Source organism: Mustela nigripes, chromosome 8, assembly GCF_022355385.1.
Source record: "Mustela nigripes isolate SB6536 chromosome 8, MUSNIG.SB6536, whole genome shotgun sequence".
NCBI classification, from domain to species: Eukaryota; Metazoa; Chordata; class Mammalia; order Carnivora; family Mustelidae; genus Mustela; species Mustela nigripes.
In genome coordinates, this window is record NC_081564.1 from 22,196,932 (window position 1) to 22,217,119 (window position 20,188).

At 49.5% G+C, this 20,188-nt stretch overlaps 1 protein-coding gene across 9 annotated transcripts in view; it reads right to left on the minus strand.

Annotated features, from left to right (window-relative positions):
* ASCC2 (activating signal cointegrator 1 complex subunit 2) overlaps positions 1-20,188 on the minus strand; it is a 41,224-nt gene that overhangs the window by 12,174 nt on the left and 8,862 nt on the right. For 3 of the 9 annotated variants that reach the window (XM_059408788.1, XM_059408786.1, XM_059408791.1), the window contains 12 exons: positions 19,436-19,594; positions 18,904-19,074; positions 16,991-17,120; positions 12,405-12,472; positions 11,195-11,305; positions 10,040-10,152; positions 5,148-5,222; positions 4,627-4,734; positions 4,349-4,495; positions 4,120-4,194; positions 2,543-2,723; positions 796-1,022 (listed from right to left, as the gene is read on the minus strand). In XM_059408788.1, the coding sequence (XP_059264771.1) occupies positions 796-1,022; positions 2,543-2,723; positions 4,120-4,194; positions 4,349-4,495; positions 4,627-4,734; positions 5,148-5,222; positions 10,040-10,152; positions 11,195-11,305; positions 12,405-12,472; positions 16,991-17,120; positions 18,904-19,074; positions 19,436-19,594 (1,565 nt within the window). The remainder of the gene's footprint in view (positions 1-795; positions 1,023-2,542; positions 2,724-4,119; positions 4,195-4,348; positions 4,496-4,626; positions 4,735-5,147; positions 5,223-10,039; positions 10,153-11,194; positions 11,306-12,404; positions 12,473-16,990; positions 17,121-18,903; positions 19,075-19,435; positions 19,595-20,188) is intronic. The other 6 variants (XM_059408795.1, XM_059408793.1, XM_059408787.1 and 3 more) reach the window with 5 other exon arrangements.

Consider the following 20,188-nt stretch of genomic DNA (forward strand, 5'->3'; position numbering starts at 1 on the left):
AAGTTCCCTCCCTCACCGAACACTTGCAATAGTCTGACAAGATGGGTCCCTAAGAACACTCAACCCTTCTGGGCCTCAGTGCCCTCCTCTGTAAAATGGGCACAAAGTGGCTAAGGAACTTGTCCAGAGACAGAGCTAAGTTCCCTCCCTCACCGAACACTTGCAATAGTCTGACAAGATGGGTCCCTAAGAACACTCAACCCTTCTGGGCCTCAGTGCCCTCCTCTGTAAAATGGGCACAAAGTGGCTAAGGAACTTGTCCAGAGATGGAGCTAAGTTCATTCATTCAAAAAACGTAATTTGTTCATGGGAGAAACACCCATTTGCATACCCATCATTGCGGCCCTGTGGGCCTTCTGAGAAGCAGTGGGCCAAACTCTGAAAGGGAGGTGTGAGGAAAGTGAGAAGCGCTGGCCATCCTCCCTTGGGAATTGACTAGAAAGGTGACAATGACAGGGGCAGGCCAGAAACTTCGGCACTCTGAAAGGCTCGGCAACCCCTTTGTCACATGCTACATCGGTGCTCCAGTGAGGTGCTGCTGTGTACACTCTCTGCCCTGCAGGGGGCACATGAGGACCCCCCAGGGACCTAAAGTTTTGAGGTTTTCCAGAGGAGGCAATCAATTACATGGCTGGTAAACACTACCATGGGCAAGAGACAGAGGGCTGAGTTCTGGCACAGAAGGGGGAAGCAGAGAAGCCAAGAAGGGGCCCAGACAAGACCCCCAGAGCACCTCCAGCCGGGGCCATGCCACAGCCTGGGCACCAGGAGCCACCTCCCACCTCTCTCTCCCACCTGTCTAGGCTGCGGTCCAGCTGGCTGAGGGCTGGGGCCAGCCGCTCCTCCAGGAAGTTGTTGATCACCTGCTCCGGGTCATAGCCGTAGTGCTCCAGGCAGGCCAGAATGAAGCCCTCACCGAGGTCTGGCAGCAGGTCCTTCACTTGGGAGATGAGCGAATCCAGTTCCACACCACCCACGGGAGGGCCCAGGGCAGCTGCTGCCCCCATGCACTGTGGAGAAACCTGGAGTGAAGGGGGGGAAGACCGGGCCAGGTGGGTGAGAGGGCCACAGGCCCTGAAAAGCACGGGACCTGGTGTGAGCCTTGGCCCTGCCACACCTGGGCCAAGGATCTCAGCCTAGTGACTTAGGCCTTAGTCTTCATTCCTCCCCTGGGAAAAGGAGGGTTCTGTGACTTACTGGCAGAGCTACTTCTAGCTGTGTGACTTTGGGCAGGGCACTTCCGTTCTCTGAACCCGAGCTCCTTCCATATAAAATAGGCCTACTACCACACAGCTCATGGGGTTGTCTCAGATGGCTCGGAGAGAATCATTCACCCGAGGCACCGAGCACAGTGCATGGAGAAAACTAGACACTATGTAAATGGCCATGGCCTCTACTCGTCCTTAGCCAGCTCTAACAAGTTGATGGAGAGGAATAGCACTGGAGAGGAATGGCAATCACCAGCCCTGGACCATGGGGAGCTGCTCCCCTTTGATTATATTCCTTTTAAGAAAATTTGTAAATCAAACAAACAACAATAAGAATCATCCATGTCAGGGGCACCTGGGTGGCTCAGTGGGTTGAACCTCTGCCTTCGGCTTGGGTCATGGTCTCGGAGTCCTGGGATCAAGCCCTGCATCAAGCTCTCTGCTTGGTGGGGGGGCCTGCTTCCTCCTCCCCCTCTGCCTGCCTCTCTGCCCACTTGTGGTCTCTGTCAAATAAATAAATAAAATCTTAAAAAAAAAAAAAAAGAATCGTCCATATCTCTGCTAAGAAGCCCAAATGGGGAAGAGTGCGGGAAAGGTGGAAAAGGACTGTCATTTTCCAAGGCCCTGTGGCAGTCATGGGCCTGAGTCTAACAGGAAGGAGAATGGCATCTGTTAACAGAGCACAGAGGGCTGGCTGGGTTTGGGGTGCTCCACACAACCCCTCTGGGAATCCCCACAAACTCGAGGAGGTAGGGATGGTGACCGTCCTCACTTAGAGATGGGGAACAGAGGCTAGAAGGGAGTGACGGCCACACGGCTGGTGAGTGGCAGGAGCCCTGAGCTGCCAGATCCCAGAGACTGGGTGGCCTTGATCCCCACATCACACAGCCTCCCGACATGCAGGGAAGAGTCCTGGGCTCAGTGGCCCATCTGTACAGCTGTAGACTGGGTGAGTTCTGGAAAAGCCTGGAGAGAAAGTGCTAGATTGGGGGCTTCGAAACTCGCTCAGTGGAGCTGTGCTGTGCTCTGGTGGGAAATCCAGGCTGGCCAAGCAGTGAGACCAGGCGCAGCTCTCCACTGCAGCCGAAGTAGTGCCGCGGCGATCTGCTCAGAGGAGCGCTCCAGGAAGGATTTCCCAAAGCTCCAGCACTTCACTTCAGAGGGGAAAAACTGGGGTTTTGGCAGCTGAAGTAACTTGCAGGACTCTCCACAGGCAGCTCGAGGCTGTCAATTCCAAAAGAAACCCTTTTCTCTGAGAGCGGTAACAGAGTAGGGGGAGAGATTTCCCGGAAAGGGCAAGGGAAGCCGGTGAAAATGCCGCTGCGGACACACACCTCGTCTTCCTCTGAGTTTTCCAGATGTGAGGACGGTCCCCCAATGGGCTCTGCCAGTGCAATGACCCCATTAGGATCCTCAGCCGCTGGCGGGTCTTTAGCATCTGTGGCTTTCCGACGGTCCACCCCTTCCCATGCACCTTCGACGGCCTGGAGGATGTAGGCAGTCCGCGTTTCGTCCCTGTTGACACGGGTTAAGGTGTCTCTCTCTTGGGGGCGGGGGCCTTCGCTGCCTCCCTTGCTCTGAGGCAGCATAGTTTCTCAATCCCTTTCTGGCACCTGACCCTGTGACTTGTGTTAGGGGCTATCTGAACTGTACCCAGTGGGCATCATGGGCACCTGGGCTGCATGGGGAAGCAGGTCAGGCCACGACCATCCTGGCCTTAAAACCTAGTGCCTCACACTCAGCAGAGAGCAGGTCTGGATGAAGACAGGGCCAGGGGCACTCTGGGATGTGATATCTGGGGGAGCCAGCAGCTCCTCCTCTGCACTGACCCCTAGGAGGAGGGCCTGATGTGGGTCCTGCCACCCGGCTTCCTGTCCAACTAGCTGAGGGCTTCCTACAAAGGCTGGGGGCCTGGCTCTCCGCTCAGCAGAGAGCCTGCTTCTGCCTCTCTCTCTGCCTGCTGCTCTGTCTGCTTGTGATCTGTCAAATAAATAAAAACTTAAAAAAAAAAAAAAAAAAAGGTTGGGGGCCCAGCGGGTATCCCTGACGCGAGCCTGAGCCACCTAACCCAGCCTCCAACATGGCCCACAGGCCCTCTTCCCTGCCCTTCCTCACTCTCTACCACTCCAGCACTGCCAAGCCCGACGTCTGGGTGTTGCCCTAGATGCCCTCCCACCCCTTCTAAACCGCACTCCCATTGGCCACACCTGGATGCCAGCCACAGCATCCCCACCAGTCCCTGGGCCTCACAGAGGTCCCAGGCCAGTCTGTTCTCTTCCCTGTGCCAGACAGAGCTTTTCCAAAGTATAAAACTGACCCTGTTACTCCCCGTTTCACACCTTTCGATGACACCCCAGTGCTTGTAGGACAGAGCCATGCAGACCAGCCATGCAGGTCTGCTCACCTACCACATCATAGTTTCTTCCTGCTAGACCCCGGTCCCCCAAACCCCACACCCCTAAGCCACATAAAATGTCTCAGAACTCCTCAGAAGGGCCTCTCTGTCCTCCATCTACTGGGAACACTTAGCCCTGGTCTTGGCCTCCTCCATTCTCTTCTGCTATTCTCAGCTTGGACAGCACTTCTGTCTCATAGCCTTACCCCGAGCTTGCTTATTTCCTTGTCTGTCTCCCCTCCTGCTATGAGGTCTGTGAGAGCAGGGCTGAGTCCATGTTGGTCACACAGGCCCAGACACTCAGTAAACACCTGCAGAACGCAGGCCTCTGACCCCACCCAGCTCTGAGGACCAGAGTAGTCATCTCCTCCAGAGACAGGGGCTGGGACTTTGGCGGGCATTCTGGAGACCCATGGGTTCTGGAGCTAAACCTCCCTCTGCTCCCCAGGGTCCTCGCAGCCCATCTCCAACTTGGTCAGGCCAGGTCCTGTCCCAGAGGCTGTGGGAAAAGGATACAAGACTGCCGAGGCCTGCTGGAGCAAGCTGACATCATCGGCCACAGGGAAGAGTGCATCGTAGTCCCGGAGGAACCTGTTGGCCAGGGAGCAGACAGAAGGGACAAGGCTGGGGCAACAGGGGCACTGGTCTGCTGCCCAACCAAGAACCTCAGACCAGAATAAGCATTTGGCAGAGGCTGTAGTATGTAAGGCCTCATGCCGACCGGTCCCAGCTCGGCTGCACTCACCTCTTCTCCTGCAGCAAGGAGCTGAAGATCTGAAGGAACTCTTCAATGAAGCCCTGAATGTTGTCACAGCTGGAACAGGACAGCAGGGCAGATGAGCTCGCTCGATGCAAATGATCTGGAACTTCCCTCCCTGCTCCTCTGCAAGGCCTCAGGCCAGTGAGAGGAAAGAGGCACGGGTCTCTTTTTCCCATCTCGGCTCAACGAGGAAGAGGGCAGAGGAAGAGAGGGGGATACCTCTGCTGGGCTAGCCACCTAGGCAGCTGCCACCAAGGACTTACCTGCTTTCCAGGACAGGGAGAAGGCAGATCTGGTTTATGAGGATGTGAAAAATCTCCAGTAGCTTCTTCCTAGAATGGGATAGCCTCTGCCACAGGTCCCCTAGCAGCCTTTGAAGGCCGGAGAGAGAGAGGGAAGGAAAAATATATAGAGAGATTAAGGAGATTAAAAAGGCCCAGAGGGAGCTTATTCTCAACAGTAGCAGGTGTCCCTCCCTAGGGCTGAGAACGCATCACAATGTGCTCTGGATAGCAGTTGGCAAAAGGCTACAGGCCCCCAGAGCCCAGTGGATTCCCCGGCTGCTTCTCTGTAAACAGTGGGTGGGAAACCGGCCCACCGATTACTAAGAGGTTGGAGCAACAGTGGAGGGGAAAAGCCTAGGATGCTGGGGCTGGGAGGCTGCTAGGCAGGGACACTCCATGGGGCTACCCCCTCGTTCTTAGAGATGGGGATGCTGAAGCCCGGGGAAAGCAGGGCCTCTCTCTCCCTGATGACAAGGCACTTAGTTTTGTCCCCTGCTCACTTGCTGTCTTCAAGCCTCCTCTTCTTCATTGCGGACTCCAGTTCAGGAATTGCGATTTCATAAAAGGAAGCCAGTCTGTGAAGGCACACATGGGGAGAGGGTGGGGTTAATTCCTAAATACCACACTTCTTCAGAAAAATCAACAGCAACCCATGGGAAGGGGAAAGGCCCATTTCTTGCTCCCGAGTTGTCACCACAGCAATTTGCTCCGGGAACCAGCCCGGCTCTTCCCCCAAGCTCACCCCAGATTGGGCCCCACTGTGGCTGGTCCAGGAAGAGCCACGTGAGAAGTGACCTGTAGCTCCTGTCCCCTTTCACCTGGGAAACTGAGGCCCAGATAGGCTCCTTCTCACAGAGCAATGAGAGAGCTCCTCAGAACTACTGAGATTTGCAAAACAAATGAGATCACTCTTTTTGTTTGCTCAAACCTGCCAGGAGCTCCCCACCTCCCATGACATCGAACTCTTAACAACTCTCTCTGGTACCATGCATAGCTGGCACGGAGCAGCCAACCTTGCTTCTCACCTCAGCTACATCACACCTACCCTCTTCCCAACTCAGATTCCAACTCCCTGTCCCAGCCACACGCTTCCTGGTGATGCTCACCCATGTGATAACTCCTTCCTGGAACTAGGTGCCCAGCACCCGATATATGTTACCCTTACAACTTAAAATGTAGCCGCCTCTCTTCTGTGGTCAAATTCTTCCTCTGAACATCTTAGGCTTCCCGAAGCCAGAACTGTAACCTCAGGGCCTAGAACCGCTGCTGAATTTGTGGCAGGCACTTTGCAAACACTTTACTACCCACTGGCTGGATTCTGGCAGCTTCTACGCTAGTGTAGTCCCGTACGCAGCAGAGGGTAACTGGGCCCAAAGAGGCAGGGTTTCTAGGCCCACGGCATGGCACCCAGAAAAAGACAGAGGGGGCAGTCTGGCCCAAGCAGATTCAGGTGTTGCCAGGATACATGGCTGGTGGGAGTGTAAACTGGAACAACCCTTTTGGGGGGCCATTTGGTGAGATCAAGGAGAATTTAAAATATACAAACCATCTGTTCTTGTGATTCTACTTCTAGGAATATATTCCTCAGATGTACTTGCAAAGGTGCAAAATGATGTATGTGCAGCTATTCTTTGTAACATTTTTCTGGAATAGCAAACAACTGAAAAAAATCTGAAGGTCAGTCTATGGGGTTTGATGTTCCATACAGTACAACAGAATTCTATCCAGCTGCACCAAAGATGGAGGTTGTTTTGTGTCCTGACACACATTAATTTGAAAAATAAAATGTATCCAGCCTCTAGAACTGTGAGAAATAAACTTCTATCGCTGAACAAATGAATTATTTAATTAAATAAAATGCAAATAGTACATATAGTACTCATAATAGGTCAGCAGTTAATTTAAAAGGCAGGGGGTGGGGACGCCTGGGTGGCTCAGTTGGTTAAGCAGCTGCCTTCGGCTCAGGTCATGATCCCAGCGTCCTGGGATCGAGTCCCACATCGGGCTCCTTGCTCAGCGGGGAGCCTGCTTCTCCCTCTGCCTCTGCCTGCCATTCTGTCTGCCTGTGCTTGCTCTCCTCCCCCCCTCTCTCTGATAAATAAATAAAATCTTTAAAAAAAAAGGCAGGGGGTGGGGGTGGGCACCTGGGTGGCTCAGTCCGTTAAGCATCTGACTCTTGGTTTCAGCTCAGGTCTCATTTGCAGGAGTGTGGGGTCGAGCCCCACACGGGGCTTTGCGCCCAGCAGGGAGTCTCCTTGAGATTCTCTCTCTCCCTCTGCCTCCACCCCTGCTTGTGCTCTCCATAAAATAAATAAAGTCTTCAAAAAATAAATAAATGAAAGGATGACGGGGGTAATATGTAATATGTATATCTCTGGAAAATGCCACCAAAAATCCCTAACAACAATGGTGGTATGTGAAAACGGGACTGGGGAAGGGGAAGAGGTAGACTGCATTTTATGTATTCATATATTCACTTTACTTTTATTATTATTGGTTTTACTTATTTTAAGTAAGCTCTACGCCAAATGTGGGGCTTGAACTCATGACCTAGAGATTAAGAGTTTCATGCTCTACTGACTGAGCCAGAAGCCCCTCATTATATATTTTGAGTTTTGAGCCACGTGAATGTATTACTTTTTCGTAAGATTACATGACAAAGAGTTACTCAGATATACTTGAGGATATCCGGGAGGAAGGAGGTTGTCCTGAGAGGATTAGCCACAGAGCTATTTGGTGGCTGTAGACCCCTCTAGAAAGTTGCGGGCACTGAGATGGCTGCGTTTGCTCACCGGGCGTTCCTGGCCTCCGACACAGTGAGAACACTCTGGGCCAGCCCGGAGCTGTTTGTGGGTCAAAGGCAGTGTCACTTGTAGCCAACCCTGTTTTCCTTTCTTCCTCCCTCCTCACTCTGACATGGGTGGAGCCGCTCCCCGGCCTTTACTGTTCCTTGCAGGAAAGTCAGTTCTTCCAAAAATTACCCTCTGTTTACACAGACCCTTTCAAAAGCAATCTGTTACCATGTTTGGGAAGACGCTTTAACAAAACAGGAAAATGCCTATGGGGGCACCTGGATAGCTCAGTCAGTAGAGCATGTGATTCTTGATCGTGGGGTTGTGAGTTTGAACACCACACTAGGGGTAGTTTACTTAAAAAAAAAAAAAAGAAAAGAAAAGAAAAGAAAATGCCTATGTAAGTGAAGATAAGCAGGATACAAAATCCTAAAAATAGCATGATCCCTCATAGTGATTTTAATTTTTTACCTTTGGAGATTTCCCAAATTTCCTATGAGCATTTGCCATTTTAACCATGAGAAAAGATACCTTTTCAAAAAGGGGATGGCAGAGCACCTGGGTGGCAAGGTTGTTAAGCCTCTGCCTTCTGCTCAGGTCATGATCCCAGGGTCCAGGGATCAAGCCCTGCATCAGGTCTTCCTGCTCAGCTGGAAGCCTGCTTCTCCCTCTTCCACTCCCCCTGCTTGTGTTCCCTCCCTCGCTGTGCCTCTGTCAAATAAATAAATAAAATCTTAAAAAAAGGGGAGTGGGGATTGCCACAGGCCTATCCTAACACCTTTCTTCAGGAGGAGTGCTGACTGGTGCTTTATTCTAACAACCTCTGGGAGGCTGATTAGTCCTCACATGCGACCTTCTCGAGCTGAGGGGACCCAGGAGGGGTCAGAACACCAGCTGCCCTCTCTGACACAGGTCAGTGCTAGATAAGTTTTGTTGAGTGGGTGAGTAAAACGACTGAATGGACTGGTGGCTGAGCACATAGAGTTGGGCAGCTCCCAGGAGCTCCTGCAAACGCTGGGGAGATGTCTGGCAAGAGTAACAGCCAGAGGCCACTGAGAACAGGCCAGCACTACCCCCACATCGTTCCCAGGCAACATGCAGGTTACCAGCCCAGGCCTGTGCACCCCTTTCTCGCTGCACAAGGAACAGACAGATGCCTGTGAAGCTAAGTGTGCAAGGAGGGTCTCCCTCCCTACATCTTTCCTCATCCTGGCAGGATCTTTCTATAACTCCTTTGGATAAAAGCTCCCAGTGGCTCCCTATTGCCTAAAGAACAGAGGCCCCACTCCCTGCCAGTGACGTCAGGGATCCTCACAATCCAGCTTTTACCAACCTCTCCAGAGTGTCTCTTGTTAGCTGCTCCTTTTCCTGCTGCTTTGGGCCCTGCCTCATCCCACTCCACTCCCTGGCTCTCCCTGGACACCCTCTGGGGTTTCTTACCCTTGTTCTGCCTGCTGGAGTAATCCTTCCATCTGGAAGGTTCCTGTCCATTCTCACTTAAAGGCCATCATGAAATCTCTTACTTCACCAGGTGGAATTTTGCCTCCCTCCTCTGTGTTCCCAGAGTGCTTCATAATATGGCCACAGCAGCCAGACCCACATGTGAGCTTATCTGCTTGTTTCTTTGAGTGTGCTCTGCTCGAGACCAGATGCTGAAGTCCTCAGACCCATTTTTTTTTTTAAGATTTTATTTATTTATTTGATAGGGAGAGAGAAAGAGCAAGAGAGAGCACAAGCAGGGGGAGCAGCAGGCAGAGAGAGAGGAAGAAGCAGGCCCCCCGCTGAGCAGGGTGCCCAATGCAGGAACTCGATCCCAGGACCCTGGGATCATGACTCAAGCCAAAGGCAGACGCTTAACCATTTGAGCCCCCCAGACGCCCACCTCAGACCACTTCTTATGATCTGTTACCCTTTGTGCCTGCCCATGAGAGGGGCTTTGAAATCAAGGAACTGAACTTGGGTTTTTTTTCTCCCTTATCTAGTTCTTAGCCAAAAATGGGAACTCTTGGGGCGCCTGGGTGGCTCAGTTGGTTAAGCGACTGCCTTCGGTTCAGGTCATGATCCCAGGGTTCTGGGATCAAGCCCCACATTGGGCTCCCTGCTCAGTGGGGATCCTGCTTCTCCCTCTCCCTCTGCTGCTCTGCCTGCTTGTGTCTCTTGCTCTCTCTGTCAAATAAATAAATAAAATCTTATTAAAAAAAGGGGGGGGGGAATGCTTCTAAAATGCAGGTTCCATGGCACCTGGGTGGCTCAGTCGCTAAGTGTGTACCTTCTGCTCAGGTCATGATCATAGGGTCCTATGATCAAGCCCTGCATCAGGCTCTCTGCTCAGCAAAAAGTCTGCTTCTCCCTCTCTCTCTGCTCCTACCCCCTGCTTGTGCTTGCTCTTGCTCTCTCTCTCAAATAAATTTTTAAAAGTTTTAGGAGAAAAAAAAAGATAAAATGCAGGTTCCACACAAGCAGGAGCCTTACCTGTCTTCTTCACTACTGTATCTCCAGGCTGGAAGAACGCCTGGCACATTCTAAGTACCCACTAAATATCTGCTGAATGAGGATGTCAACTAGCACCTCTACTTGAGGAGTTGGAATTACCGCTGTACCTGTAACAGAAGTCGTGTTTCTGGAAGGTTTGGCAAGCCAAGGGGAAGATATCCAGAAAGGCCCAGAGCGTTGTGCAGGTATCACAAAGGTAGAGAACAATGTCTTTTAATTCCTGTTGCCAAAAGAAAACACTGCATTATTTTCCTCCACCCCCATACACAGCTCTGTGGTGGGTATGAGACAAAGTTGACAAAACTAGTGGGAGCCAAAAGGCAGCTGCCTTGGGCGGGCAGGGAGGCGGGAGGGGGAGAGATCATTGGAGATCTGTGTGAAGACTGGCTGGTCCGTCTCTAGAAGCACGATCTGGACCAGTTACTCAACCTTCCTACCTCAGGTCTTGCTACCTTAGCTCCGACGGGCAGCCACCCAATGATCTGGGGTTACTTCTAATTCTAGCATAATACAGTTCTCTCTTCTGAGCTGAAAGACCTGAAGACAACGCTTGTGCTCCTACACAGAAGGTACGTCCCACTGACGACAAGAATATCAAGTCCATACAGAACACGGAGTACATTCTTACATGTGTTCTGGAGTCTCTTGACCACTCTGAAAGGTAGGCTGAGCAGCTGTTCGGATCTCTATCGTACAGATTAGGAAACTGAGGTTTCAGCAGGTAAAATGACTTGTTCCCACAGAACTTGGTGTGCCTCCTTCTGAAATACCTGTTTAATGCCCATTTTCCCACGAGGCTGTGAGTTCCAAGAGGGCAGCTGATGGCTGCCTCTTTCTTGCTCTATCGCCAGTGTTTAGCGTAAGGCCTGACACAGGTCTGTGTTCCTTATTTACCTCTGGCTTAGACTGCAAATCCCATGCCTGCTTCTGCCCTGCTGCATTACCCTGAAGGCTCAGCACCTGCTGGAGCCTCCTCAGTACAAATTTGTGGACCCAACACAGGGCTCGATGAATAACACGAATGAGCTCATTGTGCTGAGCTACGTGAAGACTGAACCTCCCTCTCAGAACTCTAGTTCCCTGTTCCTTCCACTGCCTCATAAAGAAGCTCCCAGGGAAAAATACAAAGCCTACTAAAATGCTCTAAGCCTATGTGATGGGACTAGCTGCTTCTGGAGTTGGGGAAAAGGGTCACAAGCAGGGGAAGGAGCTGTGGGGTCCTCTGCTGGCCCAAACCAGGCTGGGCTGAAGGGCAACCTCACCAGGAGAGGCATGTCGCTGGGGGTCAACCGGCCCCTCTCCTCGAGTTTCTGGGGCGTGGCGCTGGCCCCGTCCCCTTGCAAACCACAGTGCTGGAGGATATTGCTGAAAACCTGTGAAAACACAAGAAGGGGTCCTCCTACATCCTGTCGAACCAGCAGCTAGGACCCTTGACCTGCAATCGGGGATGGGAGATCTGGAAGCTGCCTTAGAATCTTTCGAGTATGGGCCAGTGTTTCCAAGAAACCAGCTGAGAGAATGCCAGGACACTGGGTTAGAGTGGAAACAATAAAATCGGGATGATAGGGGTTATTCTTCTTACAGGATTGTGGAGAGGATTAAAAACACAAAATGTAGAGGGGCACATGGCTGGCTCAGTTCGGAAGAGCTTATGGCTCTTGATCTTGGGGTTGTGAGTTTAAGTCCCATGATGGGGGCTCAAATAAAAAAAAATTTATTTTACTTAAGTAAAACTAAAAAACAAACAAACAAACAACACATGTATGAAAAGCCCCCAGAAATTATCAGAATTTATCAAATTATTCAGAAATTATCTGAATGAATATGCTGGGCAAGTATATGGTAATGAACATTTAAGATACACTTTCAACAATATATGTTTTGGATCCTCTGGAGATGGCAATTTATGGAAATATATTGAAATAAAAAACAAATCAATGGTGTGAAGAAAACAGCCCATCGTAAAATCACATAAGTCCTGAATTCACTGTACCATCTGTAAGGAAGCTAGCACATAACTACCCTAAATGTTATCATGAATAGTAGAGTCTCTTGGTGGTGGGATGATGGGTTAATCTTCGAGTTTTTGTTTCTTATTGGTTGTTTATATTTTCTAAATTTTCTACAGTGAACATTATTATATTCTAAAATAGTTTTATAGACTTTTAAAACTCTTATTTGAGCAACACAGGCCTCTTAAAGGGGTGTCCTTAGAGGCTTGTGGCTGTTGGTAAACAGCACACAATTTAAGCTCTTTTTGTATGAGTGCTAGACAGCCCTTAGATTCCAGTTCTGTTCAAGTGGGGAAAAGGGCAAATTTGAAAGGGTGTGCTGAGGCACAAGACCAGAGACTGTCTGGAGATGGGGCTAGAGAGGGGTGGGGAGTAAATATTTCTCCACGCTATTCTAAGAAAGTCCAGGGCCATGCCATAGGGTTGGGGAGGGGATGTGGGCAGGGATGAGAGCTGGTACCTGAAGGATGGTGGGCATGGTTTCATCCAGGTCATTATAGTAACTGGGCTGCTGCGTAAAGATGTTTCCTGAAAAGAGAAAAGAAAGGTAGGGATTCGGAAAAGAGGGTGGGGGAGGGGAGGACACATTACAAATGGTTGCCAGCATGTTCTGTGACCTTTCTCCCCTTTCTTAAGCCTGTCTGCACTAGAGCAGTCCTGGCCCCAGGCCCTGCTGGCACAGAGCTTTGGCCCAACTCAGTACAATTTAACCTTTTAAGCACCTCTGCCTAGCGAATTACATCAAAGGCCTACTCTGGGAGCAACTGGGTGGCTCAGGTCATGATCCTGGGGCCCTGGGATTGAGCTCCTTTTCGGGCTCCCTGCCCAGTGGGGAGTCTGCTTCTCCCTCTGCTTCTGCCCCTGCTTGTATTCTCTCTCATTCTCTAATTAAAAAAGAAAGAAAGAAAGAAAGAAAGAAAGAAAGAGGGAAAATTAAAAAAAAAGGTCTGCCCTGGTCAAACCAGCTCATGCTGAAATCCCCAGGGAGTGATCATACTTGGGCACCGTGCCTTAGATGACAGCATTGGCTTTGGAAGTGGGAGTTAGTCATCCAGGAAAATCAGGAGATATGATCTCTTTGCTCAAGAAACCTGGATGCTACAATCCAGGACTCTTGCAGGCCACACCTCTAATAATGTGAGGAGACTCTAGGGAGAAATTTGTCTGGAAATTCTCTTACCCTCTGTTTTTGAATATGTTAGCCATATTAACCTACCTTCCTCCAAGGGGAGAGGCCTGGAAGGGACCTAGAGACAGGTTTACCACGCATTTGCAGTTGTTCCTATAAAACAAAGCTCCTTTCCAAATGTTTACTACCTCCGAGCACTGCTGTTGCTGTGAGTGCGTAGGTTAGAGCATATGGTAACTGGAACAGAGACCAAGTGTTCCGGCTGCCCAAATGGCGCGGGGGGAAGGGAAAATCATAGCTAGCCAGGAGACATGCTAATGCAAAATACCAACACCCTTAAGAAGAGGCCAGGGTTCTTCAGCCCACCACAATCCTAATGGCAAAGGCTGGCTGTCAGGCTGTGCTGAATTCTAGCCATCCTTTGTCTTTGGGCAGGTCTGTCCTTGGTTTCCTTAATGAAAACCAAGGGACGCCCTTGCCCCATCCTTGAGGATTTGAAAATCCATGGGATCAAAGGCCAGATGGGACTGGGTGAGGAAGCAAGTCACTATGCAGCTGAACTTTCTGTTAATGATTTCTTGGATGCCCCTTCATTCCTTGACTCCACAAAGCAGAGTTTTCCAAGCACAAGCTTGCTCAGGGTATCCCACCTTCAGAAGGGTGCTGATCCCTCAACCTGTGAAGGTAGTCCCTGGCCACCTCCTACTCTTAAGAGCAAGCAGGGACTGAGCTGTCTCCCCACCAACTTCTGTTCTTTCTCATAAAACCCTCCCAGCCAATGGCATCCTCAAGGTCAAGTCTGAACTCCTGACCAGAGCACAGAGGGCCATATGAGATCTGGCCCAGAAAGCACCTCCACGTACCCTCTCTCCATTTCCTGGGCTTAATTCTCTCTTGTACCTCCTCAACCTCAGAGAACAAGCCCTGTCCCCTCCCCTTGCCTGGAGTGACCTCCCAGAGTTGAGTCCACCATAAGGCAGGTGTCACCTCCTTCAGGCAGTGCCTCCTGACTCAGGCGTCAGGAGCCAGTCTCCCCCCACAGTACCATACAGTAGACCCCACTGCACCCTAACCACCTGACCCGGGGTAGGGCACTCTTTCATAATCCTTCTAGTGCTTGTGTCTGAGTAACAGGGATGTTTTACAAGCATTAAAACAGATAACATTTCACAACTAACCCTTTCCTCTCCTTTATCTGATCCGGTGATGGTGAAGATCTGACTTGAGATCTCTTAAAGAAACAATTAAGAATTAAGGGACAATGGTAGCATCCTTCTCAGACTAAAGCAGTTAAGTAATGCAGGGTGAAGGGAAGGGATTGCCAAAGAGATCGGTGTAGTCCTTGATGGGGCCAAGGCCTGACGTACTCCTGCTTTCACAAAATACCTCCAAGAGTCTAACTGGAAGGCCCTGCTTTCAAAATCACACTTCCTGATTTAGTACACTAATCTTGAGGTTAAAAAAAAAAAAAAAGTAAGGTGTGTTTGTGTAGGAAGGTTGAGGGGGGTGGGAGGGTACCCGGTAAGGACTGGGTTTCTGCCCACAGGACAAATGTCCAGTCCCCTTGTTCCCTCCTTCTCTCCCTTGTCAACACTCTTACTACAGCTGATTTGCTTGGCTCAAAAGCTTCTGAAGTAGAGACATTGGAGGCTGCCCCTTGTTGTGCCTTCCGCTCAAGGGCTGGAAAGACAGCTGCTGTATGTGTGTGTGTGTGGTGGGGGGCGTGTATGTGCACGTGTGTCTCCAGGCCCCTCCTCCACACCCCCCCCCCCCCAATGCACACATGATGAAGGGGCTCCTGATGCCTGGTCTGCCTTCTTTTCCATGAACCACCCTCTAAGAGCCAAAGAAAAGACTCTCCTAAATGAGGCAATTAAGGGTTCTCAATCTGTGGGACAAAAACATTCTACAACACTTCAAAATTTATAAGGGAGTATGTTCTTCTAGGGACAAACTTTCATTTAATTCTCAAAGAAGTCATTGACTCAAAAAACTAGGACCTTTCTCACCCACCCTTGCCCACCTGGAATTGCAGGCAGAAGTCCTTTCCCCCTAAATCTGCACAGTATCTCACACCCCACAGATCTAACACTGACTGTACCTCCACTTGCAACACGCCCCCCCCCCACCTCCACCCTCCACTTTTCCTGCACCTGACACCAGTTTTCTCTAGAATTGTTGATGTCTTGCTCTAGCTCACCTCCCTAAACTCTGCTTTATTCTACCTCCAGGATGTCCTCTTCAGTCAACCCAGGCTCTCACCTTCAAACCCACGCTGAAGTACTAGCCTCCTCCTCAGTCTCCTGTCACCACCCTTCCCACTGGCACGCTGCCAAATTAACTATACCATCAGACAGCTCCTCTCCACAGCTCCCGTGGCCTCATTCCAGTAAGAGCTCACAGTAACCCGGAACTTATAACGAGCCAGGCACTATACTAATCCTCACAACCATCCTATCAGATAGGTAGGGAATTCGTCTTCCCATTTTTCAGATGTAAAAACTGAGGCTCTAGTGGTTGACTGATCTGGACAAAGTAACACAGCCAGGAATAGGGTTGGGGTGTGAACTGGGCAGAGCCTGCCTTCTGAACCACCATGCGATACCGTTCCCTGAGTGCTAACGGCTGGCATAGAGTCCTCCCCGATCCGGCCCCAGCTTCCCCTTCCCCATCTCCTGTTGTTGCCCTCTTTCCCCATCTCCTGTTGTTGCTAACTATCTTTCGTGCCTGATTTTACTCACTCCATGCTCTCTGTCTATAGTAACATTATGAAGAGTTTTTCTCTGGGAAAATAAAAGAATTGAACTGATGATCAGGGAACAATTAGATTTGAATGAAAAACCAGACACCATTTCAATGAAAAGGCTGGATGTGAAATTTCATATACGTTATGCTCTGACATGGTTTTCAAAAACACGCAGAGAAAAGACTGGAAGGAAATTATCACCCAATGATTGTCTATGGGTGCCAGAATTTGGTAATTGCTTTCCTGCTTCTTTTTACTTTATATTCTCCCCAAACTTTTTAAACTAACCTGTATTACCTTTATTATTACTTTTTCATTAGGAGGAAGAAAGGAAACCATTTTAAGGGACAAGTTAGCTTTGAAATTGGGCATTTGGGAAGACTATGTCCTATAATCTCAGGGTGAGGAGGGCTGACAGTGGTGTCCTGCCTAACGCTAGGGTGTTGTTCCCTCTGCAGCATCCCAACCAAGCTTCAGTCTCTGACTGACCCCTCCAGCCCACTTCCTCATGATGGGATCCAACTGCTGAAGTCATTCCTTTCTCAACCCAAAAGAGTCCTCTCTGCACTCAGTCTCCAACTGATCTCAGCAACAATGCAAATCATGAGACTTCTGAGGCAGCCCCAATATCCCTGAGGCAGGGAGTGACAAAGAGGAAGAGCTGGAGAGTCAGGCCTCTGTGACATAAATCCCAGCTTGGCCACTTATCAGTTATGAGCTCTCGGGCAAGCGCCTTACATTTTAACCCCAGTTTCCTTGTCTGTAAAGAGGGATGATTACAGAGCCAATCCCAGGACTGCCGTGAGGATTAATTAAGATCACATACAAGGAGCTCGGCAGAGTGACAGGCCCCCAGTGAGTGCTCACCTAAAGGTGAGCAATCACTGCTATTCTTATTGTCACCACAGAAACAAACCTGCCCACTCCTTCAACAGTTTGACATGTGGCCTAATACTAAGACCCTTGAGGGACCGTGGGGTCCAGTATTGTCTCCACTCTCCCATGGCCACCTAGTTGTGTCTTTCGGAGTTGAAAGACACATACCTGCTAAGTCAGGTCCAAACCCCATTTGCCACTGCAGTTCTGAATTCCCCTGTGCTCATCTAGATGCTCTAGTTTGGCCTGTGGGGGCCAGCTCTGTGCAGCCCTCCAGGCCCTGTGCCCTACATACCTATCATCTTCTGGAGCAAAGGCGAGTTCCCTTTTCCAAAGAGCACGCAGAGGTCCAGGATCTTTGGGATGTCAAACAAGAAGTTATTGTAGAGGATTTCTCCAAATGCAGAGGGGGAAATGAAGTGATCCTAAGGAACAGTGCAGAGAGAGAGGATGAGAGACCTTTCAAAAGCATACTCTTGGTAAAGTAATAGCAAGCTCACAAGGAACAATGGGGGACTGGCTAATAAATGAAGGTCCATCCATACTGCGGGCATGTCTGAGCCTCATATATTGACCTGAAGCAACAGCTGTTCTTCATTTTAATGTAAAAAGAGGCAAAAACACGCTATTAAATAGTCGGTTGGGCATTCATTCTAAAATATTTATGGGTTGGGGCGCCTGGCTGGCTCAGACAGTAGAGCATGCAACTCTTGATCTTGGGGTCTTGAGTTCAAGCCCCACATAGGGCATAGAGCTTACTAAAAATATATATATATATATATATATATATATATATTTGTGGATAAATTACTATGATGTTTGGAATTGCTTTAAAATACTCCAGGAGGGGCGCCTGGGTGGTTCAGTGGGTTAAAGCCTCTGCCTTCAGCTCAGGTCATGATCCTGGGGTCTTGGGATCAAGCCCTGAGTTGGTCTCTCTTCCTCAGCAGGGAGCCTGTTTACCCCTCTCTCTCTGCCTGCCTCTCTGCCTACTTGTGATCTCTCTCTGTGTGTCAAATAAATAGATAAAATCTTTAAAATATATAAATAAATAAAATAAAATACTCCAGGAAAGGGGTGCCTAAGTGGCTGGCTCAGTCAGTTAAGCATCTACTATTGATTTTGGCTCAGGTCATGATCTCAGGGTGGTGAGACTGAGCCCTGTGTTAGGCTCTGTGCTGGGTGTAGAATCTGCTTAAGGGGCGCCTGAGTGGCTCAGTGGGTTAAAGCCTCTGCCTTCGGCTCAGGTCATGATCTCAGGGTACTGGGATCGAGCCCCACTTCGGGCTCTCTGCCCGGAGGGAGCCTGCTTCCCCCTCTCTCTGTCTGCCTCTCTGCCTACTTGTGATCTCTCTCTCTCTGTCAAATAAATAAATAAAATCTTAAAAAAAAAAAAAAAGATTCTCTCTCTCCCTCTGCCCTTCCCCTACCCTGCCCCTGCACTCTCATGCTCGCTCTCTCTCCTTCAAAAAAAAAACCAAAAAACAACAACAAAAAAATTCCAGGGGGGGAAAAAAAACCCTCAGGGGAAGAAAGAAAATAAAAGTGGCAAAATACTGATAATTGTTGAAGTTGGGTGATAGGTAGGTACATGGGGTTCATTATGCCTTTGCATATATTTGAAAGTTTCCACACTACAATAAGTTTTTTGGGGGAAAAAAAGCAAGATCTTATTGTAAAAATAAATATGGACTCAAACACACACAAGCATATTGAAAGGAAAATAATTCCATGAAGGAACACATACCATAACGGTGGTTATATTTGGGGAAAGGGATTTTCTGGTGGCTTTCACTACCTACAAAATATTTCTGCAATGTTTGAGTTGTTTAGAGAGCACATTATTTTGAAAACTGGGGGGAGAAAAGTAAAGGTTTTTAAAAAGCACATAAAAGTTCCTTTAACAAATCAGAATCAATGTTTTCACCCTCTGACGCATGAAAAATGGCACAGTCACACGTCAACTGGCAAAGGGCCCTCAGCTCCCATTGATGAAAACACCGGATGTAACGCAGACCCAGTGAATTCACAGATAAGGGGGGTGGCCACAGATTTCTTCCCTAAAGGTGGAAATGAAGGCAGAGGGGAGACGAAGAGGAAACTCGATACTTCCAGAGCCTTCCAGAGCCTTCCTTCCCAGGGGTGGGACAGTCTGGCACAGAGGTGCTGGGTGTCTGCCAGCACCCTGTCGTGGGGCCAGGGGCTTACTTTGGATTCCTTGTGAGTGGACATGCGGAGGAAAGTGAGGAAAACACTTCGATGGAGGCGTTTCTGCATGTCAACAACTTCAGGGGCCGGGGCCACCCACTCATCGAACTTTCGGGGGACATAGCGCAGATAGGAGTCCAGGCACTTCTGCAGGGTTTCATCGAAGATAACCTGTGCCAGACAACAGATCAGAGCGAGGATTTGTCACTGAGGCGCAAGGGCTTGTGGGTGGACTGTGCAGGGGCTCACAGGCCTACCAGCCCTGGCCTAAGGCAAACACTCCAACCCCGAGGGACTAAGGAGGTATGAATGAGGGCTAAACACAAGTTTCTAAACACGTGGGAAGGCGTTGTGTAAACATCGTTAAGATTGTGATACAAGACAGAGCAATCCAAACCACAATTTGCTGTTAAGGATCCAGTGTAAGAAGTAGGGAAAAAAGCATCTCCTAGGGGGGAGAAAAACAACAACAGCAACCAACCAACGGCATGTCATGTGCTTTGTCTTAGTGTTAATTTTGATAGAATGTTACCTGGCACCAGAATTTATCGTGAGGCAAGGCCAGGAGCCAGTCGAGGTCATTGGCTACGAAGGTGGCGCGTTCCAGGTACTCCTCCACTAGGGCGGGAATGTTGTCTTTAGGGGGCGGTTTGTATAACACAAAATACCGGTCTGCCTTCTGCTCGGGGTGCTACGGATCCAAAAACCACGTGTTAACGTGGCAGAGGTTAGTCAGCGAGGGCCCATTTGCCAACCCACAGCAATGACAACACTTGGCTGTTCCAACCGGTGACCCTCCAAGGAGTTTTTAAGCATAAAGAACCAAGTGTCTTTAACAAAGGGGGCTTGGTTGCACCCAGGGAACACTAGGCAGGCATTAAAAACCATGTGTTTTGGAGGATATTTTAATGCCATGGGGAAAGGTCAAGGCAAGAGAAAGCAGGGATATAAACCTATTTAATAAAACCAGTTTGGGGATTTTTAAAGAAGTATATATTTTTAACACAGATTAAAAAAAAAAAAACAACCGACCTGCGCGGGGTGGGGGGCTCATGATACCAAAGCTAATAGTGGTTATCTTTGGTGGGGGAGATTATGACCATATTATGACTGGAATACATTTTCCAGTTTAAAAAACACATACACGTATTATTTTTTAAGTTATTTTGCAATTCTACAAGGCAGGCATGCACATCTTTTCTTTCAAAACTTACAACCCTGTAGAGAAGGTGAGATTCCTGGGGCCACACGCCCAGTCCCTACATCCTCCCAGGAGTGACCACTC